The 26,982-nt window shown below is 42.1% G+C and overlaps 1 protein-coding gene across 3 annotated transcripts in view; it reads right to left on the bottom strand.

The window, feature by feature from the left end:
* The window catches only part of LOC126919225 (cysteine-rich motor neuron 1 protein), a 153,923-nt gene extending 126,941 nt beyond the window's left edge, over nucleotides 1-26,982 (bottom strand). Inside the window, exons 1-6 of one of the 3 annotated variants that reach the window (XM_050728127.1) lie at nucleotides 26,804-26,982; nucleotides 25,682-25,725; nucleotides 25,079-25,604; nucleotides 21,155-21,297; nucleotides 5,631-5,855; nucleotides 1,451-1,495 (exon numbers count right to left, since the gene is read on the bottom strand). In XM_050728127.1, coding sequence (XP_050584084.1) covers nucleotides 1,451-1,495; nucleotides 5,631-5,855; nucleotides 21,155-21,297; nucleotides 25,079-25,224 — 559 coding nt within the window. In that variant the 5' untranslated portion in view covers nucleotides 25,225-25,604; nucleotides 25,682-25,725; nucleotides 26,804-26,982. The remainder of the gene's footprint in view (nucleotides 1-1,450; nucleotides 1,496-5,630; nucleotides 5,856-21,154; nucleotides 21,298-25,078; nucleotides 25,605-25,681; nucleotides 25,726-26,803) is intronic. The other 2 variants (XM_050728125.1, XM_050728124.1) reach the window with 2 other exon arrangements.

Raw genomic sequence — 26,982 nt, 5'->3', positions numbered from 1 at the left:
TCCGCCTACCAAATTGAATTAGTTCTTTGCGTCTCGTGGATCTGACTGGTATGCCGCCAGGTCTGGTTGGACCTCGCCATCGCTTCTCGCCGTCTCCTTCGGTAATACAATTCCTTGCTTATGCTCCACGCGACCATCTATCTTGACACCCTATTCTATTCTCTTGCTTGCTGCTTCGCTCTCGTTTAACTAAATAAAAACCGCCCAGACTAGATTCCTTCCCTCGTATCTCTATACGGCATAAAATCTACCTGAATGTTCACGGTAATCAAGCTGCTGATCAAAGCTACTTTATTCTGCTCGATTTTACCGACCGTGAACACGCGAGAAACGTTTGAACGTTTCTTCTTCCTCTGTCCTTTCGTTTCTATCCGTTTCTACCTTGAAACGGATATTCCTTCAAAAATGTCAAACGCTAATAATACTCGACGGCATGAGACACGCGCTGCCTAACGCTGTTGCTATTGTGCCATTGGCAACGAAACTAATTCCAAGTGTCTCGTTACGCTGTGTGCTAATTGTGAATACAACACCGGTCGCTTCTAATTAGTCGATCTTCCTAAGAAACACCACTGACGGCACACCGCGGAAACACATGAACAGAACACGCTAACAGAAAACATCTCGCACGGAGACTCTTTTACCGTGGCTGTAGTAGTACACGTAGTAACTGGCAACACAGAACTCGTTAAAAACTCTGTCTGACAGCAAGCTTTTTCACCATTCCCACTATTAGCCTTTGTGAACACGCGGATACACGCGTAAAGCAATCGTCGCATCGATCAAATATGGTAAACCTCTGGCTGTTTCATTTTATAGGAATAAATCGTTTCAGAAAATACGTGTACCCTTGTTTATAACGTTATATTCTCTTTTTAGTTGCGAAGAATATTATAAAATATCGAGGGATATACAACGATCGTTCACATCGGCTATATTAATATCCTTATCTTTTGTACGAATTCAGTATTAACCGTGCAACAAATTGAATTAAATTAATAGCCGTCGCTCGGATACGTAAAAATAACACACTAGATGAATTTCCGCGTCTCGGCATAAAGAGAAACGAGATTTTCACGTATTCCGGCCAATTTATCGTTATAGAGATTATCGTTTAAAGGAATATCGATAGCGTAAAAAAAAAAAAAAGGAGAAAAGAGAGGAAGAAAAACATAAAATAATATAGATATTATTGAAAGCATTATAAGGAATTTATACCTTTGCCAGGAAAATGTACTATTCGAACGATTCATCGTGGAGACGATGTAGTAGAGGTAAAAGTCGGAATAAACTGAAAGCTACGAGCGCGACGCGGCGTATAGTTCGTTAACACAAGCGTACTCGTGTAATTTCACTTTAATCCCTCAAACTCTCAATCGCCGATGAATACTAAATACACTCAATTAAAACTCCTCCCTGGAACTTTCGAAATTGACTAAAAGTGACTCACCTTCAACGTCGTCGCTTGGCGTGTTTCCGGAATTAAAGAGGTCATCTGAAACAGAAGTTCATCAACATCAGCCCAGAAAGCGGTTACACATATCTACGTGTGCTTACACACAATGGCGCGGCTCACGCCCGACACAGATCAATTCAATCGCTATTTTCTCCGCCTCGTAATCTGTTTTATTAAATTACGTAACGAAGCGGCACGCAAATAAATAAGAAGATTAAACTACCGAACGATACTTTTTCATCGATTAATCTTTCGAACGATCGAATTATTTGTCCATTTCAACAGATAAACCAACTCGAAGGATCTTGCTCGTTTACATCGCTATATTAGAAACGCCGTGTCCTCTTCTTCTTTGCAAAATGAAAGAAAACACTGAAAGCAATAATAACTTTTTGCTAACGTTGAAACCTACTACACAACGAATATTCATGTTCGTACGACGTATCAATGGTAGTGTTACAATGATACTAACGTACACGGCTACATTATCTGTTTACTTGTACTTGAGCAACTCGATATTTCACCTATGAGGGGACATTTATTATGTAAATACTCGAACGGATTAGCGAAAGACTAATATGGCAAGTTTCCGCACATCGACACGGATCCTGAACAAACGTAAAGTTATCCGGAAGTATCGACCACGAAATCCTCTGGTTAATCTTCCACGGACAAGCATCGCGGTATTTGCTATTAATATTTGTAGACACGTAACAGCACTTTACTCTCATCGATCATCCGTTCGGTGTGTTGGAAAATTTGGATATTTTCATCATTTACCCTGTGCAGTTTGAAATGTTGCTATCTATCGAAAGGTAACGGCGATCGAACGATGCCGATCGACGATTCTATGGAGTTTCGTTAGTTTTTAACACGCGCGACCTATTGTATTTTATAACAACGCGCGTTTCACAAAATAGCAGATACGCGCATCGGTTCTATCCTTGTTACCTTTCACAACATCGATGGCTGACTTTTCACCAAACAGATTCATCCTTGCTTCAGTGATATTCTATTCCAAGATATCCTTTGTACACAGTTTGAAGTTGTGGCAAACTCGTAGCTGACCACGTCTTCGAAAGGGATTAAATTGAATTTCGCGATCAATAAACCGTTCGTGTAATGACCCAATTATGAAGTTATAGCTCGCCCAAGTGCACGAAAGAAAGTACCTCTTTCATAAATTTTTCCATAATCTTACATTCCATTCGCGCTAATCTTTCTCTTACGATCGACAGAAAACACGGCTATCATCTACAAACGTAAATGATTTCGAAAAGGAAAGAAAGAAAGTATTATTAACCTCACGCGATAACGCGACTAACTAATTCAAGTAACGGCAAATATTTCAGCTGCGAGCGTACAAAGCTGTAAACGAAACTCTACCGAACAATCGTTGAGGCGATCCATCTATCGGTTAGTTTCACAGTTGATTTCCATAGAGAAACGTAGCAGCAACTGAATTCTAACGTACGGTAGGAAATGAAACCAAAGCAATACACTAATATAAACTGAAACTAAGCTTGTTATAACGTTGATTTAAAGGCTGTCACACGGTTAACGACACAGCACGTGCAGCACGGTGTACGGTTTCTCATTGAGAACTTCTCAACGTCGATGTATTCTATATTTTTTAAATTTAATTATATACCATATATCTTACTGTCTTTTCTTTACTCTAACAGAAAATCTAATTACGTTGTATTACGAACAAGGAAGATTTAATAACGTAGATTATTCTAACTACAATGTTATCTTGGAGATAAAGATAATTGCAACGTCGTTCTTTCGTAATATTTTCTTTTCTCCGAAATATGCTTACCAAAATAGAATATAAATACAAATTAATAGCGTCATCGTTGATAGAAAAGAAGAAGAACTACTCGTTTATAGAAAAAAAAGAGGAGGCTGATACTATAATAAAAGAAGAGGAAAAAAAAAGAAGGAAAAGCCAGTTAGCTGGAAATTTATAAACTCGCAATAGACCGAGTAAAAACGCTTGCTATTCCCATTATTCGTGGAAAACATATAGTATGTAAGAAAAGCGCAACGATTCCGAAGTTGAAAGTTATCGTCGTGAAACAAACCGAGGCAAAAGTTTCGCCGTTCGCTTCTTTGTACCTTTCTTTGATGTATTTCGACTTGTACTTGGACTTGGATTTCAACTTGGATTTCGACTTAGACCTGGACTTGGTGCTGGACATGGACTTGGACTTGGACTTGGTCTTCGAAATTTTAGTCGTGTACTTAACCTCGACAAAAGAACAATCCGTCTGGTTTCCACCTTCAAAGTACGTACACGATTAAACTTTGCCCGACGAATCGAATTTAACTTTCTGCACCGTTGCAGGTAACTACTTTTGTTACTCGCTAACAACTTCGTTACACGTTCAACGCCAAAGTGTGCTGGAATAGATGTGCTGAAAGTTTGCCTCAATGAAAAGACGAGTTAACTATCGATTCTATATATGCAACGATTCGAGAGACTCTCTAGCCGTAATTACCGCAAACTTATTTCATTCGAGTAAGTATTGGTAATGATGCGAAGTAGAACAACGCCAAGCGTTCCTCTCTTCCACGCTCTAGCTACTACAATACGTGCCATAGAAGATTGTCTAATATCGTGGAAACATAGAACGTTATCCTATTGGTTAGACCGTTCGCCGAGTACACGATGAGTTTTGCATGTCAATTATTACGTAGATAACTTTCCGATTATCTGCCATAATTTGCTTGCTCTTCGGTTTATAGTTAGCATCGTTACTGGTTCAGCACGTGTTCGTATCGAGGTTGCAGGTGTTATTTTCGGTGACTTTAATCCGACACAAAGAAAGGGAAAGAATGAGAGTTACGTCACGAGACGTAACCCCTAGTTATGTCTTTTTCTCATTAACACCGGCCATATACACCTCTTCACCTTCCTGACCTTTCGTTCCTCTTAGTCGCCATTGTTCCTTCTTTTCCTACTATTTATGTTTTCTTTTCATTAACGGGCAACAGCCGCAGTTTCGTTATTTCAACTCTGCTCTCCTTTCACGTACTTCATCCACTTTAACGATTCTCATTTTCTTTCACCCGTGAACGCTTTATCGTCGAAACGAAACAACCAAACAGATCAACCACTCGGTTTCGCGTACAGGATGCACGTATATATGGATTACAATTAAGTAATCCGAGGAGTAGACTACTTTAGTCGGCGGCAAAATACTACGGTGTGATATTTTATAAAATTACAAGACAACTGTTGACAACAATTTACACAGAACAGATGCTTTTTATTTTGGCATATACGTAGAGGCTAGAGGCTATAGTTTCCAAGTAACGCACGCTTTCGATTTTACGGCGGTCTCTTTTGATTCTTGATACGCGATTTTGTAAATCCTACTTGTTTCGAAACTCGCAACGAAACTATACGGCAATGCCGAAGTGTACCGACAGTGACGGAATATTAAGCAAATGAAGAAATTTTACATATTTTCGTAGTTACTTCGCAACTGTTTACTAGACGGTATATTCTTGCAGCGCTGTGTCCTGATTCTGATTTTAAATGGAAATTGTTTTGGAAGCCGACTACATTGCAAACAAAGATCTCTGAAACATATGTCAAGGTCATAGAGACTAAATTTCTTTTCCCCAAAACATCACGTTTATAATATTTAAGAATCGCGCGTCTGAAAATTCAAAGCGCGTGTTACTCGCAAACGTATTCTCTATGATATACATATTATATCGAAAACAAACTGATCCGTGCTGTGCAAATTTTTATCAACTCGTAACGATTACAATAGTCAACAACCAATAACAATACTGACAAATTGACGATATGATCGTTGGGCTACATTTTACAAAAAAAAAGAAAGGACAGCTGTATATATAGGCGAATACCTATAACCGATTTGTTTGTCAATTCCTATTTATTCTTTTCAATATCCTCGTGAAATGCAAACAAAGAGCGAAATGACTGCACAGAAGATTATATGCGTTGTATTCTAAAATGCAAACTTTTTTATATCGATCCATTGTTGTAGACAGAGAAGGCAATGTCTTTGTCGTTGTATCGAAACGTAAATCGGTATTTTCGATTTGGTTTCGTTTTCGGCCCGAGAATCGTAAGAAGAATATACGTACATCAGATATATCGTAATCTCTCGCGCTAATAATGGTAATTTCTTACCGTAATTCATCTTTGCAGCAAGGTTGAGCGTGCACTCGCGTCGAGTAGAATAATCGTAGGGACGGGGTTCGTTCGGACACCACGGCACCGACGGCCCACAAACGCATTTTCCTGTTGCAACCGTATTTCCGTTCTGTCCGGCGGTCCCCTCAGATACCAAGTTGCAACCAGGTTCGGACATTCTTGGTCCGTGCGGGCAATGCCGCCTCCATCTGCCTGGGATCTCTGGAAAAAGGGCCAACCACAAAAAACAAGTTACAACGACTTGCGATATTTCTCTTCTCGTTGAAGTTTTACGCTGTTTGCAGTTTACGAAAAGAGGATGAGAAGAGGGTAGGAAGAGGAAAAAAATGGAACCCCAACTAGAAATGGGCGTAAGTAAACAACGCGATCACGTATACACATATGTCGTTGCCGCAGCTTTATTTGCAACTTGCCTTGTTTTATTTACCTTTCCCCCTTTATTTTTTTTTTTTTTTTTCGCGAGCTAGCTATGAATAATTGTAAACGGAACATCGAGATAGATCCGAAATGGAAATCGAAACTGCCAGACCGTTTGTAACTACCGCAACGTAAAAATTTTTATTTCGTCCTCTGCCTTCGACCTTATTCGCGTCCGACCTTATTCGATTATACGTATCGCGACAAATATAAATATTTAATCGTACCGATCGTAATAAAATAAGAAAATCACGTTGAAAGCGTTAATACACCGTACGTATGTGCGTTTAGTAGAACGGGCCAAAGAAACAGACACAAAAATTCCATGGGATGTTATTCAGTGCGGAGGCGGGCAGGTTATCGTTGATTGTGATTCGTTTGGACATTAACGATCGAAGAAAGAATAATCTATATTTACGACGATTAGAGAGAACGTGAGGTCGTTGGGGATGCGAAGCGAGTTCTCGTGGGGGACAAGAGGACGCGAGAAAGTCCATGCAATTACGCGGTTGCTAACATCGGTAAACGGGACAGGTACAATGTATGTCAGATCGGACTAAGGCTCCTATCGTACCCGGGAGAATATAATGCGGTTTCCTAACGATACTCGCTACGTGCTCCAACGACAAATTCGGATTCAATTACAAGCGGCGTGCAAAACCGGATTGCGAATCCACCGAGAATCAGGCGAACGGTTTAGAACCTATTGGAATATCGTATACACGTACACGGAAACGATTCTCTTCGAGACAGTTGCTTTCGCTTTTATAGAGTCTTAAGCGCGAAGAAGCAATAAGAAGAACGAAATTACTCGTCGGAAGGACGGCCGTAACTTCGCTATAAGCAAGTTGGGAGCAGATATAGCAAAGCCAGGTTTATTCGATCGATAAGTTTAATAATCCACGGTCGAGCGTCCCGGAAATCGAATTTACCGATTGGTTTACCGATCGACGTTCCACGCTGAAGCAAATTGTAAACGCGAATTCATTTCGGGCTAATGGCTTGAATGTGCTTCCGGCTAATTGGCCGTGGTTCGCCGAGTACACACCAAGAGAGCGAACGCACTCTACCGAATTGCCACCGCTGCCGCCGTCGCGCCGCGCCGCGCCGCTCCGCTCCGCCACCGCCGCAACCGCGTTCCACGTCCTTAGATCAAGACAGAGCGAAATTTTCGGACAATGCGATCGTCGGAAACGCGGGAGTTAGACGAGTTCATCACCAACTGGCAAAGATGTTCCATTTCTGATAACGAGGATGTCTTCAAAGTAAATCTAGAACGCAGACTTGAACGTGCCCGTTCTAACGATACGCGCAGGTACGAATACGTAGACGATTTTGATCCGAACGATGCGACGATGGCGACGTATGCGTGATATTTGGCAATTTCCGATGGATTTCTTGGTTTTTATTTCAGCGGAAACCGGTGGTACGAGCGCGTGTAGAATTGCACGGATGTGGAAATCGTATTTTACGCGCGACATTCGGCCAACTATATTAAATTTGTGATTTTACGTTCCGAAAGGTAAAGGATTGAGAAATATTCGCACGGCGCATGCCAGCGGAACGAAAATGCGCGTAAAAATATTGTAAAAGTTTATTGCTTCGGCGCAAACAGAACAAAGAGATTATCTCTGATCAAGTTTTGTTACGACCGGCCAGTATTGCGCGCGCGGCGAAAAATCAATAGTTAAATATTTTGCGTTCGCGGAAGCTGATTTTCCTGTAGCGGACGAGTGAAAAAAAAAATTCACCGCACGTCGCGGTCTGTGCGAAACGTCAGCGCGGGACAACGACAACGTGTATGTACGTCCCTGGCTACGAAGCAAATACTGTTATAAAAAATAATGGCTCCGTCAGAAGCTAATTGTAAGTAAATTACATACGCGCGAAACGAGAGACGACTTAATCAGTCCGTGCGCGTTTACCAGAAATCACGGTGCAGAATCATCCGTTGACGGAAAATGCAAAATTACCGGCACTAGTTGGCGACTTTTTTTCAATCCCATCCGCGCGCATAGTGCAAAAACCGCGAAATCAGAATGCACCGTCCGGCTTGACAGCTATCCGTTTTCCGACTCGACGTGCGCGTCCGTAACAATTAAACGAACCGGAAACTAAAACTATGCGTTCTCATTACCTGTCACGCGAACGATGATCGATGATCTACAACAATTACGAGCCACGTTCGTTATTGTTCGCTTCGAGCAAAACTCCTAATCGGACGGATTTATCCTATAACTTTCTTCTATAATCTCTGCAGAGTAAATTATTCATAGGAAAAATAACGAAATAAAGGCGGCGCGTGTAGCGTCTTTAAATCCGAAGAATCGAGCAGCGCTGTACGTAGCCCGATGTATGGTAAGACGCCCTGGAAAATTCCATTTCGCTATCTGTTAGTTCGCGTTACCGCGATTACGTTTGTTTAATTAAATTTCCAGTTTGCGGAAGTATAACTTTGGGAATGGAACGGGGAAATATCGGAAGAACGAAAAGGCCGCGTCGTTGTTTGCAGATACGTGCGTATTTGCGAATCGAGTTCGAGTGGACTTTTCCGTAATTTTATGAAAAATCACGCGCGAAATTCGTTAGCGAGGGATAAATTACGCGTATTTGTTGCACGGCGGGACGATAAAAACGGGTCGGTTCGTCGGGTAACCACCGGATATTATTCCATACATGGAGAAAATTTTCCGAGATCATAAATTGTCCACAACCACTGTCCACTTACGAAGTAGACGTTCCGTTTCCAAGTCCTTATTTTTCCAGTCACAAAGAACAACTATCGGAAAGAAGCGAGCTTGTTTTTACAGCATACGTAACGCACGGTAGTACAGAAAATTATAGTAAATTCAATGAAACATCTCGACGTTGGCGGCAAGGGTTACCATACGAACGTTACGAGATTCGTTGACGCATATACGTACGTATCGACTGTAAATCGAGCAAATTTTTCTTACGATTTATACAATTCGCGGAAAGTAGGTTGAAAGCTGTATTACCGCAGAACTCGAAATAACGCGTTTGAAAAAAGCAGAGATTCCCTTGAGCCGTTCACCGTTTAAAGTTTTAACGATGAGATGGATTGTTTTTGATCGCGTGATCGGACAGGCGTCAAGACACGCGACTTGTATCGAAACCGGGATAGAATAGAATGCGAACACAAGCGCGATACGTTCGACGATAGAGACATCCACAACACGGTAAAAATTGCAGTTGCGTGTTTGCTTTCTCTCGATCAGTAACCTATCAGATATAAAATCGCAAAATCCATGCGATGCATTCAGGTCATCCCGTGCATCCATCGATGTTATAACATCGTGTATCTCTCGGTTCGGATCTGCTGTCTCCTACCGATTCGCGTAATGTCACGAATTGCACATCACTCAGTCTGATATCCTGCAGCGCACGCGAGCGCACCGGCGCATTCGCACACGCTCGTACACCAACGCAACGCGGCTGCCAATGTAATCGCACACAGCTCGGTGAAGTCCCAGCGGCTTACGCGAAATAAAGCAAGTAATCGATTGCAGTCGTATACAGACCGACAGACTGCCTATAGACCTTGCAACTCGGCGTACACAACGAATCCTTCGCTCAACTTATTTACTCTATCCTTCTTAAAGTAAATGCGTACTCGCTCCATCTATCGCACAGACGAAAGTCGCGATATACCTGCCGCAATATCTCCTTTGTCGATTTCTGTATCGACTATTTATGTTCGCGAGATTACGCGTATTCCTTCCCGCTTTTCATTAAACAACATCTGCGTTTGCAAATCTAGTTACTTTCTGTCTATGACGTCGCTCGCCGATACACACCGATCGAGAACCTACGAATCTTAATCGACGCGATCCCATCCGATTTTCCATTTTTTCTCTTCCCCTTTCAGAGATAGCTAGCGCGCGCTTTCAGCCAGAGTGTACATAGTACGCGTATGTATTTGGGTGAAGACACCTACGCTTTTTCGGTTGTACAGCTAGTTTCGGTTAGAGCGCAGGAACGGTAATGGAAGACGCGCAATGAAAGCGTTCCGACAGTTACGTTAAATATTTCTTTGATCATAAATGGAAAAGTACGTTCGATCGAACAACACGTACCGAATAGCAAGGATGATCTACAGACTTTTGAGCGCGTATGTTCGTTCTCGTGCGAAATTCATTTGGCGCACAGTTACGGAAAGGTAGATACAGGCGAACGAAGAGTTGCATAGAAATGGCAGCCAGTAGCGCGTACGCTTGCGAGCCATTCTCAAGATTTGTTGCTCGACATTGAGAAACTGGGCTTCCTACGTTGCCTCGCCGATACGTAGGCTACAGAGTTACTCGCGATGCTATTTCTTCGTCGAAATCGCAATCCGGTCACGTACATTTATTAATCTCGACTCCGTTTACTTTCCTTCTTGGCTATACTTTGCGATCGTCCCGTTAGCGATACGACTTCTTTACTCGGACGTAAAGACCGCGAAACCGAAGGGGAAATCAGCCGATGACTTTCCAAGTTTCGAGCGTTCGTACGTTCCAACTTTGAAAAGTACCGAAGCGATTCGATAGAACTCGCTGGAAAAATAAATATTCTTTCCCTTCCCAAGGTTCCACGTTCTGCCACGCTTATAAAACGCGCTCTTTCTTCGAACGTTACCTCCGAAGCATCTAACTTTCACCATATTTCGTTTTAATTTCGATCGACGTTAACGCCACGATTCCGGGAACGCTGGATCGCGAATTCAAACGATTTCGATTTTATCTCGAATCCCGAAAGGCGACGCGCGAATGACGAACAAAGAGAGTCTATAGACACTTGGAACACGGTAAAGTGTAAGAGCGTATTAGATGTTAGATTTCTGCCACGCCATGGTAAAATATCACGCGTTCGTGATTCGCGGGTCGCACGAATCGCGCGATACGTGCGAATTAAAACGCGAATCGACACGAATAGAAACCTACGCCTCGCGATTCTCGCGAGCAATTCGAGTCGTTCTTTAACCGTGTAAATTGGAAGCGGCGTGTATTTCGGGCACATTTGTCGCACGGCTAGCAATTTTCCACCTACCAAACTAGTTGAAAAAAAATACGAGAACCGAAACATGAAACCCGTTCTAAAATCAAAATATCCTCATTCGCGTGCAAGCAGAATTTCCACTCACGCGATTCACGTATTTTTTCGCGTGTCTGCATTACTGCGCCAATGTACATACGATACATTGTATACGTACACATAGGTTGATACATACATGTATACCTGTGTGCGTACCTGCATGCACATATATACAGCGAGCAACAAAACTACTCGTACACTCTTCGAAACAGAATAACTTTTTTTAAAATAGCACCAAACGACTTGAACCTCTTTTCGAGAAGTTAAGAGGATTGGTTCGCTAGATGAAGAAATATGTAGGGTAAAAATTTTGTTGAAAAAAAAATTCGCAATCGGTCGGACTAGTGCGCGCAAAAAAAATGTAACTGTCGCTTTTAACGACTTTTAATCTGAACTTGTAATAAAAATTTGAGCTACACATTTGGAAGATGTACATCAGCTATATACATGTTGAAAATTTCATCAAAATCGGTTAACATCGCTGTAAGCAACAAACGATTAAAACCGGTGAAAACTACAATTTTTCACAACTTTCGGTCCAAAATCTGATCATTTTTACATCTTTCGACGCCTGCCGCTTGTTCCCACGTTAACCAATTTGCATACAATTTCCCGCATATATACAGGGTGTGACAGAACATGTGTCAACCATTTCCAGAGCTGATTGTACATTTAAAAGCAATGGAAACAGTTCATACAGACATACGCATGTCCTATCCGTCTTCGTTTGTGAGATATAACGAATTTTCTGTTACGATTCTTTTGTCGTTTAATTAGCTACACAGAGGACGCTCGAAACGACCACCTTGCGTTTCAAAGTAAACTCGTAGACGTCTTGTTATCTTACACTGTTCCGGTTACACGATCCGGTTACACTATGGCCGGTTACTGGTGTTTCCAAAATTCGTTGGGAAGCTCGTTCTATTCCGAACCTTGGTATTTAGACATTTCCAATAAGCGTCACGAAAGTATATCTCATAAACGAAGATAGATAGGTCGTACGTTTATGCGAACCTTTTTCATCGTTTTTAGGTGTACGATCAACTTTTGCAGTGGGTTTCGCGTGTTCCGTTACATACTGCATACCTGACGTGCCTCTTCGAAACTCGTTGTTTCAATTTTCATTAGGGACCCGAATGAAAAACTCGCAAAAAACTGACCTATGCTATTTTCTTCGCTATTCCGAGCAATTGCGATTTTCTCAATAAATGTTTTATACGTCATCCAAAGAACTAATCGTTCCAACTTCTCAAAAAAAAAAAAAAACTATAAAAAAGTTATTCCGTTCTAAAAAGTGTACGAATACTCTTGTCCTCGCTGTGTAAATATATATATAAAGGTAATATATAACACAGGTGTACATATAATATAACGTATAACTGCGTGAGGCAAACTCGTGCGGACCGATGTGACGCGATGTAAACTACTGTTTATACCAGAGGCTATTACGGACAGTGATATTCCACGCGTGGCATGCATACAGCCGCAATCTATATGCACCTGAACGGAAGAACATCTGTCGTTGGAAATGGACTATTCTTCGTTTATTTGATTCGAAACGAGGTTTCCCGGTATGGACGTTGAGTCGACTCGATGGCCGACTCGAAGCCTGCCATCGACCACAGACCGACTATTACTCGCGACCCTTGCGATTTTATTGCGGCCTTACCAGGCAATCGAATATCCAACATCGATATGTGAACTGCCGCGATTTCGTTTCAATGTTGTTGATCGGTTCGCCATCTTTTTCTTCGGGGCAATTAAACGGAATCAGACTCGATACTGGTATTCTGTAAGCGCTCTTAAAATCGATCCAACGCGATATTATTACGATATTCGCGAGACACGGCCGGGCCTGTTGAAAATTCTACATTTTATTGCTAAATTAGCCAGCGAGGGAAAAATATAACTTTGCGTTCGTGTAATATTCTCTGTCATAAAAGCAAGCTTAATATGCGCGCTCCTCTTTTTTTAGCATACCGGACTCGACTTCGTAATTACACTGTACTCGGTGACAAAATGTTAAGGGTAGGTTTAAAAGCGAATACGCGCGCTCGCTACATTACTCTTTTCGACAAAGCAACGTTTTCGACGTAGTAGCGCGCGTAAACGTGAACTCTTTTTCTAGAAAAGGTTGGCGAGTTCGTTAAAAAGGAAAAATGGTTTCTCATTGTCCGTCGTTGCTGGTAAATCGGGCGCGAAGCAAAGCGCGTAAAAGCGATCAAACATCGAAATTGCGAGCAAGCTCTTTCACGCAGTGTTGTACCGCGCGCCGCGCCCAATCTTTTTACCATCTGTCGTCGACAGCAACGACGTTTTATCAGACTGTGTCGTTTCAAATATTTATAATACGCGTTCGCGAGGATAGAGAAGTTATCGCGTGTGCACAGACCACGGTGAAACGCTTTAGGAATCGCGCGAACTGTCGCGTCGCCAAGAGTAAATGCAGTTTAGCGCGTTTCATCGTCTCGTTTATGAATATTTGAAGGAAACACGGTGCATGACGGCACCGCGTTGTAAACTTGCCCGTACTATTTCAACTGCTACGGTACAATGTATCTCGCAGAATGACTACTGTATGGTGGAAAAGCAGTCATCCGAAGGTTTACGTAATGCCACAGTACGAACTCACGGTTGAAGTAAAAAATACTCGAGAATGACGAGCCGTGGCAGGGGAGTTAAACGAATTCATCTTTAAAAACCCGCCGCTACCATCGGCCCGGTCGTCGCCTCGCTTCGACGTCATTTCCACCGTTCCAAAATGCATGGTGTTCTCGCGCCAAGGATTTTCTTCTGAAAAGCGAATCATCTCCGTTACGCTACTGCATAAGACATAGAGCCTGAAGCGTGTACTCGTGACGCATGTATGCATCCCCTCGACAACGAACGAGGACGAGCAGCTTTTTTCTACGCCAGCGTTCACTGAACTCCGTGTACCGATGCAAAAACGGCCAGCGATTATAGATTTTTCGCGATAAACGAAAGAAAGAGAAGAAGCATTCGCATTTTCAGGCTATGATTCGTATTTTAGGCTGATTTTCGTTCCGCAGATTTTCCAAAGCCGAAGCTTCGCCGTTTTTGATTAACTGTTATTCCTCTATCGTCTCGCTACGAACACGAACATATTCGCAAGAAACTTTATCGAAGGAAACCAAACAAGGATCAACGGACTTATCAGTCGGTTTCCTCTTTGCTTCCATGTTGCCACGCAACATTCCTTGAAAATTGTTTTATGCAACGACGTTCTTCAATTATCTAGGGTGGTTTTAGTTGAAATCTTCGACGAAAGTATGTCGTAATGCAGTTCCATTACGTAGATAATGCAGTGTTCCGGTACCAACAGATACTACGTCAGGTAAGGTTCAATAAGAACGTTCGCAAATTCTCGCGATTTCTTTCTCACAACAGTTTTGCGGTGCATTGGTTGAACGGCGCAACGATATTACACGTATACGTGGAATAGCTGGTGGAAAGTCAGGTTCGTCGTCGTAATTTCGGCATACCGTGATTAAAAACAGATCTCTATGAGATCCCGGCGATGATTATTAAATTATATAGAATTTCCTCGCAGTCTAGCGACTATCAGTTTCATCGAAACTTTTCTGCGAAATTAGTCACGGTCCGTGGCAAAGAACTTTACCGAATGTATGCCACGTTATCGTTTGCCAAACTTCCTTCGGTTTCCATCGACTCAGGCATGCAACTCCTATGAAAGAGCCGCTCCGCGTTCTTTTAAGTAGTAACCCATATTCACGCCGAGTAAACACGGTGGTTTTAGTTTTAATAGGACTCTCGTTACGAAAGAATCTTGGAAGAATAAATATGTAAATATAGTTGGAGCAGTGACGCTTAAAAATTCGCGAAATTTAACCGAGTCTCATAAATATATATATAATTGATATCTTCTTTCGATCTAGTAATTAAGAGCTTCTCGCGTCGTTCCCTGTTCTAATCAACGATTATTGATTCGTTGTCCTTGATGAATTTTACCTGCATAAATTGGCGTCTATGTATTTTTATGAATTTAATCCGTGATACTTTCATATCAACGTGTTTACTCTAAATGCGTCATTTTTTCCCGTAAATAAATAAATACACGAATAAATGAGTAGATAAAGAAATAATTGAAATTTTCGATCGAATAGGCTGGTACCATAAACTGAGCAGACAACAGCTTGGAAACTTACAACGGTGAAGCGGACGGTACAGGACATGAAATTCGTTTAAAAACTCAACCTTCCCTGTAGCGTTTGTTAAGCGCTCGCGCAATTATGTTTCGTACAGCAGAGCTTTGAAGTGTTGTGATTAATTTATCGCATAAACGTTGTTCATGGCTGACCGAGGATCTCGCCTTACTCGTAAGAGGGTACGACGTGCTCGTGCTGGTTAATCGAGCTCGATATCACTTTGCGACCATGCAAACGATGCGTACACGCTGTTTATATATGTATGCGTATACACGTACGCACATACATGGCTATACGATACGTGGCTCGTGCAGATAATGTTACGGTCAATATTTCACCACGAAACTTACTCGAGCCTGCATAATCTAATTTTTAATCCATAATCGTATAAAAAGAAGAAAAAGAACTATTTAACGTCGTTTACTTAACCATCACGCTGTACGATTGTACAGAGCCGATCTGCCGTGTCTTTTCTCTTTTCAAAGATATACGAGTATCGTGGTGTCTTTGCCTCGAGTTATCGTACGAAGGCAAATTCACGGATTTCTGCGATTCGAATTTTTACCTGTACGTATATTTATATAAAAACTATGGAAGGGGAATGTTAGCATGCTTAAAAAAGTGGGCCACTGCAACAAGCAATTACATAAAAGCTAGGTAACTGGATGCAGCATAGCCTGCATTTACAGGGAAATAATAACTGGCCAAAGCAGGAAAAGCATCTGTCCGCTTCTATCTTCTTAATAAAATGGAAAAGAACGTCAAGTTTCCCTTTGCGTTTCTCTGAATAACAGCAACGGCACATGGCACGTCTAGCCGACGAGTCCGACAGACTCGATATCATCTAAACGAAATGCAATGCACAAAGGGATTAAAAATGCTTTCAACGTCAAGGACGTCGTTGAATGCTGCCGACGATATGACGATTTTAGGAAACATAAATCTACGTATACGACATTCGTACGTGGCACATTCTCATCGTAACGGTCAGAGGCGAATGAGTTCGGTAATACATGAGACGCGTGCTTGATATCGTTGGTAGAAACGAGCAACAAATTGAATCTTCCTCTCGAAATTCTCCTACAGATTTTCCTGTGTAAAGTGTGGCAAAAAGGAACGTAATATTTGTCGCGAGTACTGGCTAATTCAGATGAATTTACATGTCCGCTACGTCGACCGAAAACCGATAATGTCTGTGGTTAACGAATTCAGATACAGTTTTACCACCAACCTCCAGCCAACCTCGAAAAGGCAATAACGTCATTATGAGCAACGGCGAGGAAATGGCCCGTAAATGCTCAGATATCTTCTACCGTCTTTCCCATTCTTTCCCTTCTTTTTCCTTAACCACGTCGAGATCGTCGAGACAGACTTGTTCTCGTTTCAATGGACTACAACGCGTCCTACCGCGAGATAATGATCGCCTTCCCTTTTACGCTTCGTCGTTTGTTCAGCAACCCCAATTCTATCCGCGCTCGTCCTTTCCTTCGTCCGATATTTCGGATAAGTTACGCTTATCGATGGATCTTTATCCGTTTAAACATTACGTTTTACGACGTACGCGTACTCTCGAATCCCAGACGCGAATAAAACTACAACTGGCAATCTTACCACAGAGTTATCGCATCGATGAATTATACAATATCCAAGATACCGCGAACTTGCTTGAATCGCGTGTTCTCTCCATTTTCATTTTATTTCGTCGAAACGATCGATCGTTCATTCGCAAGAACATCGCGATTCGCTAAATAAACCTACAGGCAAAAACAATGGAGAAAAATATGGTTCGAACGTAGAAAGTATCCGAGAATGCGATAAATTCGATCTATGAGATTGGTTTCGGTACGAGTGCAATAATAATCTGAGGTGTCGCGTGAAATGCGCTCGCAGATCGCTAAAGTAAATCACGCTGGTTAATTGAGTTGCACGTTATACAAATCGATGTAACATACATTGGGTTCTATCTAACTTGGATATCGGTAGGCACGTTGGATACCAAGCGGATAAAATATGCGCAACTGCACGCGTTCCATAATGTCGAACGGAATTTTTCCCTGGAAACGATGAAATAAATATACGCGGTGTAATTAATTATTCTCATCTACGTTAAATAACGTTCCACGAGCGGGAAAGTTTCCAACGTGTAAAAATTTCACCGTTTTCTCCTCTTCGCGGTTTTTATCTCCATGCTTATTTTTCCTCTTTCGTATATCTCCGTTCGTGTTCCATGTGATCGGTTTCGTTAGTACGGATTACATATTCACAGAGTTCGTGTTCGTTCTATTGTCCCTATTTAAAATTACGAAACGATAGCGAAAGGATTTTACCGAGGAAGCTTACGAACCGCGAAACCTAAGTTGGAGTTTTACGATGCGTGCGTGCTTGTGCCAGCGGTTTTTAAATGAAAGCACGGTAATGTAAATATAAAGGACCTAAACTAATTTGTTCGTCTCCCTCTATTCCCCTCGTCACGACCTCTTACGTTCGAGCAACGATATTCCATGAATACTGAGTACCTGAGCTTCCACGTCAAGTACCAGAGCATATGCATCGGCTTAAATTCACGGAGGCATGCATATTCGCGACCAAAGTGTACGCGCAGCTCTTTTCTTAAACGGTTTCCAACGAGACTTTCGGATCTCGCGATAGATTGAATGGTCGTGAAAATTGATTTATAACTTTCGCAAAGGCTGCAGCGAATCAAAAGGTTAATAGATTTATATAAATTATATGGTCTGATAGGATTATCTGTTTACGAGGAAAGTAAAACCTAAGCCGAATAGAAGTACGGAACGATAGGAGAGAACGTGGCGTTTAACGGGTAATACGCAGGTAAAAATAGAGGAGGAAGTAGCGGCAAAAGAACAGGTAAGAGTATTCCATGTCAAAGAACGAAAATCAAATTCTTTCAAACTGCATTTTCTCGGATTAACGTCGCCGACCAGCTACGTTTCATATACATCTATAAAAGGCAAGTTAGTCTTGATTCCCAACGCGAGGAAATTGAGTCAAAGTAACTCAATTACCTGCCACTTTAAGATAATAACGAGAGGATGGTACGAGTAATTAGTATCGAAGCGTTCATGAGCTGTTGGATCTCGAATCTGAAGAGCGTTCGATCCAAAGGAAAGAGATTTCGAGTACAATCGCTCCTTTATTTTCTTTCGCCATTAACAAGAGGAACTCTTTCAATTATGACGGCGCTTCGGAATTGAAAAGCGCTGATTTTACTTACAAACGGAGAAGACAAATCGTTCTGCGAAAACAACGGTTTTCAAGACACTGCAGGATTAGGATACGCAAACTTAATGACTGCAAATAAGAAATCACTGATATTTACTTCGTTATTAGCTGTCCAAACTCTTTTAAGCGCGCTACTCCGATGACTGTCCGTGGTTCCATTTAACATTTTCCTCCTTTCTCTCTTACCTTTCCTTTCGCTACCTTATTCCACTTTACTTTATTCTCTTGTATTATCGAATGGCATTACCAAAATTATTATCATTATTTCGTTCTTACACTTTGTTTCTATTATTATGCTATCTTGCGCGTTTATTCTGCTCCTCGTTTAATCTTACTCGTGTAATATTGTTTCGCTCGCGTGACTGCTACTCGTAAACGTTCGGATCAAAGGATCCGTCCCGTACTCGATCTAAGTAAATAAATTGAACGATAATTATGATATCGAGATGTACACGAGTTTTTGCTATCGAGGCACCTGCCAATTTACAAGGTTACCGATCACGTTCGACTCTTAGAAGCAACTCGAACCGCTGTCACGCGTAATCGACTCGATGCCATTTACAAACCTACATAGTAACCAGGTTGGGTATAACACGACGATTGCAATGTTCGGAAGAATCCACGATGAGGCACGGCTACCAAAACAGGTACCTCGCCATTCTTCCAACTTATGTAAGACTTCAAAATTACGATCACGACCCCAACGCATATATCTCACGACGATACCGGATAACTTTAAACATTCGAATCTTTTTCTTCGTATCTCGAGATTTTTCAAACAACGCAGTTCTAGTTTCTCTTTTTGTACCAAATTCAAGATTTTTGTTCTTTCCTCTTTTATTTTCTTTTTTTCAAAGTTTCCTCTATTATCTTCTTCTGCTAACCTCGCTAGAGACAAGAGACAAAGTAATAACGACGCAGAGTAGCAGCGGAAAAATTGTTCAATTAAATTCGCGGCTGGAGCTGTCTCGTTCGTATCTACCCGGGTCCACAGTCACGGCTCGAGTTGCTCAAAGTCGAAAGTTAAGAAGTTTCAACGAAGGGACCGTAGGTCGAAGCTAAGAGGAGAAATAAAAGGTAAAGTCAAAAGAAGAGAAGACTAGAGTTGGCAGAGTTCCATGGAAACGAGATAAAGCTCTTGTATCGTTTGTAGGTGTGCACAACTGTTAATTGGCAAACAGCTGAAATACGAAAGACCACGAAACATCGTCGCAGAAGGTGCGCCGCGACGAAACGCGAGCAGAGAACGTCGAGCGAAGCACGGCTTGTAAATGCTCGTTTGAAATCAATTCTTATTATCGCGCGCCATCCTCCAACCCTCGAGGTAACCTACTCGTCGGAAACGAGAACTTACGAGAAGCGTTTATAGTACTTACAAAAGAGTCGCTTCTTTGAAAGCTCGAGACGAAGCGATCGATATCGATTGACTTCGTAAGATGTATCCTAAGCTACGCTTCTGCTTTACTTCCCTCGAAAGGCCGCTTAAAACGATATAGAAATTCGGCCGAATTCGAAAAGTTGACGGCCGTAGTTGGTGCATAACGACTGGACTTTTAACGGGATATGCGCTTAATAAACGGTTCTGTAACTACTTCTATTAATAAAAGTTGCCAAATGTTTTTCAACTGTCGCGAACGTTTACACCGTGATAATGTTTACGACGCAATTTGTATTCTAAATCGTGTCCCCTGTTATTACGAGCAAATAAATTTACATTACATTCGCATTTACAACCGCGCGAATATAGAAATAATATGTTTGTAAAATTTTCCAAGCATTGTTACCCGTCCCTGGCACAATACTATTATTACCTCCCCATGTCGATAATCACGACCGCAAAAGGTTGTCCTCGTTAACGTCGTTTCAACACGATTAGCAAACGAGTGACTCTTCTTTTTCTCGATTGCTCGCCACATATCTATCGTAGTTGTTATATCCACGTAACGAATGAATTCCGATCGTTTCTAATTAATCGATTACTTTGGAAAGCATCGTACGAACCGATAACAGATACGTACGTATTCAAAGGAAGAACGTAACTGTATCGATGCAGGATAAAAACTGCCGTATACATTACTTTTCGTGCCTTCGTCAGATGCAAATGTCATTACGTTAATGTCCTCGGTGAAACGATCGTTTTACCAAAGTTTACCATCGACCGTGCTAACTTATCGATTGCTATCTATATACTGTATACATGCCGCTGTAGAATTCAATACTTAGAAACGTATTCTCTACGAAGTATGTGTCGTGAGAAAAATGACCTGTGATGCTGTGTAAGTTTTCATCGAATTTGACGTTGCAGAGGATAAGAAAAAGCAGAGACGAAAGAACTGTGCGTTACGATAAAAATCGATCGGTACAAGTTTCAGGAACCGGCACAAGAGTTATTAATCATCGTGATTCTAAAGATCGATTCCTAAAGAGATTTAAATCGCTTCATAAATCTACGCACCATTATTCTTCCTTCGCTATCGGACCGGTATCGATTCCACGCATAAAGGTAATAGATTCCACGTACTTTGATAAATCTGAGAATAAAATCGGGATACCACTCACTTGTACAGACTCCCTCGTCCACCTCTCGAGTGTTGGGCAGCAAATTTTTGATGACACATTGTAAGCCGTCAGCACAACTTCCGGAAAATCCAAACAGGCCACCGCACGGTTCTCCCTCGACACGAGCGCACACTTTGCAGCATCTGAAAACCATTACAGGGTATTCACTCGTACACGAAGAAGCTTGCAGCAACTGCTTTGTTTGTCTGCACGGCGCGTGAACAATAACGTAATAGAAATGACGAGAAACGACTTGGCGAATTTATAAAAGCGTATTAAAATAAATCGATTGTCTATGGGAGTAAGTATCGTATTGTTCGTTTCTTGGAAAACAAATTCAAACGTAATATAGCCACGATAAGTAAACGAGCTTCAACTTGTTTTATATCGACGGTCCAAAGATAACGCTTACATTTTATGAAAATCAAGAATGCTCGGGTTCAGAGGGGAAAGAAATACGAAGCGAGGGTGAAAGAAATGGGAAAAGGGAGGGAAAAAATAATGGGAAAGAACCGGTTGCGCCTTGTACAGAAAATTTCCGAGTACGAGGAGCAATTTTATTACTTGGTCTCATTGTTGGATCGAGGGCAATCAATTCTTTTATATTGCGTTCTCTCCATCCTCTCCACGAAACAATTTTCCTTGCCGTCACGCGTTTTATAACCAGTATAATACAACACAAGATTCGTCTACATCCGGTTTACCTCGCAATGAAGTATTTACTACTGTGACACAAAAACTTGATGAAAAATACTTTCCGCTCGGAATCTCTACTATCGTTTCTGTATAATTTCGGAAAATCCGAATGATTTTTCTGTACCGAGCCGCGATATATTTCAATATCGTAAACGAACGAATAAAAGGAATGAGCACAAGGGAAGAAAAATTTGCCATGTAGATGGTTATCAACGTGTACGTTTAACAAGATGATTCAACGTCGAAACGATAACTCGCGTGTTCGTTAGGATAACACGCAGGTATAATTGTATCGTGGAACGAGCTTTTTCAAATCGAAGCTCACGAATGCCGTAGAAACATGCACAACGGTACATCATACGGTAACGTGCAAAGCTTAGAGCGTGTTTCCCCGATTTCGTAAATGCCTTTGCACGAGCTACGATTAAAGGTCGGATTATATTACCCGCGCAAACACGAGATGGATGTATCGATTCAGCACCGATCAGACAAATATTCTTTAACGTATTTCAGTACAGATATTTATATACCGTCCGGCATTCTCGCCTAATATATTGGGTCGCTCGGGAAGTTCGTTCCGAGTTTTAAGCATTTTGGTCGACGTAAAGAATCACGTGGGAAAGTTCTTCGCCGAAAAACCTGAGAGCTTCTGGAAGAATGGAATATTCGAGTTGAGATGGAAAATGGAGAAAGGTTGTGGAACAAAATGCCACCTATATAATTCAATAAATGTATATCGAATCGAGTGTAAATCGGAACGAACTTTTCGAGCGACCCGATACTTTGTCGGATACGAAACGCGTCCGCGTTTGCCGAAACGTGTCGATGCTGACAGTATGCGTCGTATGTTCGAACGTAACAGTAACAGCAACAGGCGCTAATGATGGATTCTGAAAAACTTATTGAACTTGTCGGAGATTATACTATTTTACGCGATCAACAAGATAAAAATGGTGACGATAATGAAAAAAAAAGGAGCAGCATGGGTTAAAACTGGAAGCAAACTAGGAGAATCCGGTAAATGTAATACGTACTTGTATAATACATATATACATACTTCAATGAAAAAACACTTTTGCTCGGTATTATTGAATTGGCAACTAAGCGATTGCGGATTTTGTCATTAGGTGGTATTGACGAAACCCGCAATCACTTGGTTGCCAACCCAATATATGTCTTTGCGAATCGCTTTGTGTTGACTGACTGATTGAATGCCATCGTTCGACAAACGTACGTATAATACGAATACTAGCGTCTGTGTGTGTATGTGTGTGTGTGTTCCGTGTCGAATACGATTAAATAATAAATCGACCTTAAAGGTGAATTTACATTGTCCGTACCGGCACGGCACGGTTCCGTCCCGACGAATATTTTTGCGAGTAGTAAGATAGGTCTGTTTGTATATATATAACGTAACGGATCCGTTCCGACACGTTACGTACGGAACGGCGCTGGCACGACAGAACATCGAAACATGTGTTTTAGACGAGACCTTTCACACTATCCGTCACCGAGCGGTAGACGAGCGACGTTACCGTTGCTGAACGTGGTTAAATCGCTCGAGCCATTCGAACAAGGAAACCACGCGATTCGTCATCGGATAGTAACGCGAAAAGACGTTGCTATCGTACGATTCCCGTTTACCGCACGCCATTAACGCCATCGATGATTAGCCATTTGCAGAAAAGATTTTTCTAGTATAACCAAGGAAATGAAACGCAAGCTGATCGTCGTATCGCTATCACGAAGCTATTTACCAATATGAGAGACTACGAATATGAACAGAAATATGGCGAACTTCATTTTCGAAAGAAAGACTGCAGGATCGTGAACTGTTTACTCTGTGCAAAATCTAGAGCGCAGATCCTTCGCCTTAAAATATCTCGTTTACCGGAATGTTACCCTTCCGTTTACGTCTTCGAGCTCGATTTTAACCATCGCATCGCGTCCCATCCCGTCCCAGTAATTCCCTTTACCTAAAGGACTCACCGAGAATTCCTCGTCGTGATAAACGTTAGCTACGCGTATCGAATTCAAAACGACCTCACAGCCCTTACAGATGGAGAAGATCCGTCGCGAATTCAATCTTCGCATTTTCAATTTGACAAACGAGGGCTGCATCGTTAACCCATGGAAGGTCTTACTCGAGGAAAAGGAAGAATTTCAATCGGATATTGTTTGCGTTCGAATTTCTATAGGACAATTATTATAGATTAATGAATATTATAAATTATAGTGTTTATCGATTTATTGTTTACCGCTGCGTGGGGAAAAAATAGGTGCTATGGCGGAAAAACGATCGATTCGCTGGTCGATGGAACGTGCAAGCAAAAAACGGCATGAAATTTCAATGACTGACGCTTTTGTTCACTCCTAGTTTGAATATTCAAGCTTCGCTTTATCAAACGCTATTTTTCATCAGTGCGCCGCTAATACCGGAATAAAATTCACCTGACAAAGAACGCTGCGTAACAAAGAGCAGAACTTTTTCCTCTTCGTTGAAAAAGGAACCGGAATCTCTGTTTTACTAGGGATTTTAATTGCACGGGATCTCTCGATGAATACGACAGACGCGCGAAAATGTCGAATGTTGTTTACAGGAATAGGGGAAAAAGCTAAATATTGGTTTTTGGTTGGCGGATGTGATTAACGATGCCTGTAACATGTATTCTATGTGTAAGTCGTGGCTGTTGAAAGAAAATTGTTGGCTGACGAGTAGAGTAAGAAAGAGATCAAAAGTTTAACCGATCGGAAGAGCGCGAAGAACGCGGAAAGAACCGTTCGTACGCGCGACATCCTTCAGAGCAGTGGCAGGTTACAGAAACGAAACGATCGCGCACTTTCTCGTGACAGACGTTAGTTCGAAGAATAATGCAGTGCCAGGGATGTAGACACGATTCCGAGGAAGCTCGATTGACATATAATAATTTTATGATCGTAAAATCGGGCGAGTATTAAAGTTTAGATATTCGGTCGAATCGTGTGGAACAGGTGAATCCTTGGTAAGAGCCTACTCGTTCTACATAGCTCTGAATACCGATGCCTTACAACTGTCGCTTTTCCACGGAAATTATTTACGATGCTACGTACAATATCTGTATCTTACGTGCTATAACGTATGCTTATTAAAATCGCGTCGATCGGTTCGTCGGAGCGAGAAATCGTTGAGAATTCCGGAAGAGAGTTATCTGAGAATTAGCGAGGAAAAGAAACTGGCGCGTGGCTTACCTGCAGGGATCCCAAGTGAGACCTCCGGGGCAGTCGTCATCGGTGAGAATGTCACACTCGAAGGGCGAACATACGCAGGAGAGAGCTCTCGCGACCGCGAGCGAGAATACCACGATGCCCCCCAGCAACAGCAACGAGGCCCTCATTTTTCCTCCTCCTTCGCCGCTTTCTTCTTCGTTCTTTATCTCGTCCCTGTTTGTCCTGGCAGCCACGCACGATCACGGACTCGACCCGAAAACGTCGTCCCTCGAATCGCGAGATCAGTTCATCGCGAAACGATTCGCCAGGACGTACATCTCAGCTCCGGTTCGTCAACCGCACACCTAGACACATGTTCTATCGTTGTCTCGCCACAAACAAACTTTGTGTTTTACGCGAGGATCGAGTTACCGATTCCGACGCAAAGTCCCACCCCCCTCCCTGTCTCTTACAGTGTAGATAACATCCACCGAGAACGTCTCGTCCTTGTCACGGACTTTTTTCGAATTAGCGTTAAATAAAAACACTCCGGTCCAGCCTCGCCGTTCTAACGATAAACACGCGTTTTTCAACTATGCATTACGCTCGAAATACGAAAACTGAGAAGCAATCATACCGGCGTACCTTCAGATTATACGGATTGTGACATTGGCGCGCGATTACAAACTCTGGAAATATTTACATTACAATTCGGGATCGTTCATCGTCGCGTCGATTAACGCGCTAAATTTCCGTTTGGTTGAAGGCAAACAGAAATTTGATCTTAATCGGTCATCAAAATAATAAACAGAAACGCAAAATAATGGAGATGGAAGTTCTCGCGATCGAGGTTATTCGCGCTATCGTTTATTGGCCAGGTACGCCGACGTCGCTAATCACGTTCAGCTATTTTCCGACTCGTAATCGAAAGATTTTCTGCCCGGTAATCGAGTAATATCGAAGGCGTTCTCGAAAGAAAAAACCCACAAATTTGGCGAATCGAGCTGACGTAACGAGCAAACACGAAATTAATTTCAGATCGCCGAACCGCAATCCAAACGATTGCGAGCAAGTTCGATCACCTTGCGTTGCGATCGCACCATTAAATTACGAGAGTAAGAGGCCACCGAGCAAGAGCTCGGAGAACCGCAGTGCCGCATACGCGGTGCAACATTCTGGAATTTCGGGAAGTCCTATTAAACGCGAAAATACTTTTAACGCGCACCATGTACATGCTACGTACGCGTCAGAGAATACTGTACGTACTCGAGGTTGTATTTCCCGACGGATGCATCCACGGTAACAAGAATCGCGACGTACATACATTATGGAAACAAACACGTCCGGGAGCAGCTCGAAATGAAATATTCGCCGACTTGTTCGTAGCCCTCTGAACCTGTTCGCTGTTGTTGCGTTCCCCAATGATTTCACGCTTTACGTTTATAAGATACTTTCGAATATCGCGAATGAAACATCCAACTAAACGATCGGTATCAAAATCGTCGTACGAGCTTTCCGTCAATGCTCCAATGAAATTTCACTTTCGTCAAGAGAAATTCTTTAAGAAGGGGCTTCTGGGAATATAAAGTACGAAGGAAGGAAACAATTTACGAGATGTCGCGTACTGTAGCTTATTAATTGTATAAAATACGCAAAATACGGAGAAGGGCAAATCGGTCGTCGAACAAACGGATCGCGAAAACGCGTGTCCCGTGTATTTCATCGATTCAAAAAGTAACCGATTGTCGAAAAAACAGAGATATTTACAAGAATGATGCGTAGCAGGTCGCATAGTAATCCCGATAAATGTACAGTTTCCTCCGTTGATGCACTCACGCTGGCAGCAACAACATCGTGCACAACCGAACAAAACGTAATTTTCCGTCGACAACGTAACACCCGATTCGCTCTGTGTTCAAGACGAACGTGCACTGACGAACAATCGG

The sequence above is a fragment of the Bombus affinis genome, chromosome 8 (assembly GCF_024516045.1).
Source record: "Bombus affinis isolate iyBomAffi1 chromosome 8, iyBomAffi1.2, whole genome shotgun sequence".
Classification (NCBI taxonomy): domain Eukaryota; kingdom Metazoa; phylum Arthropoda; class Insecta; order Hymenoptera; family Apidae; genus Bombus; species Bombus affinis.
This window is presented reverse-complemented; position numbering and strand designations above follow the sequence as displayed.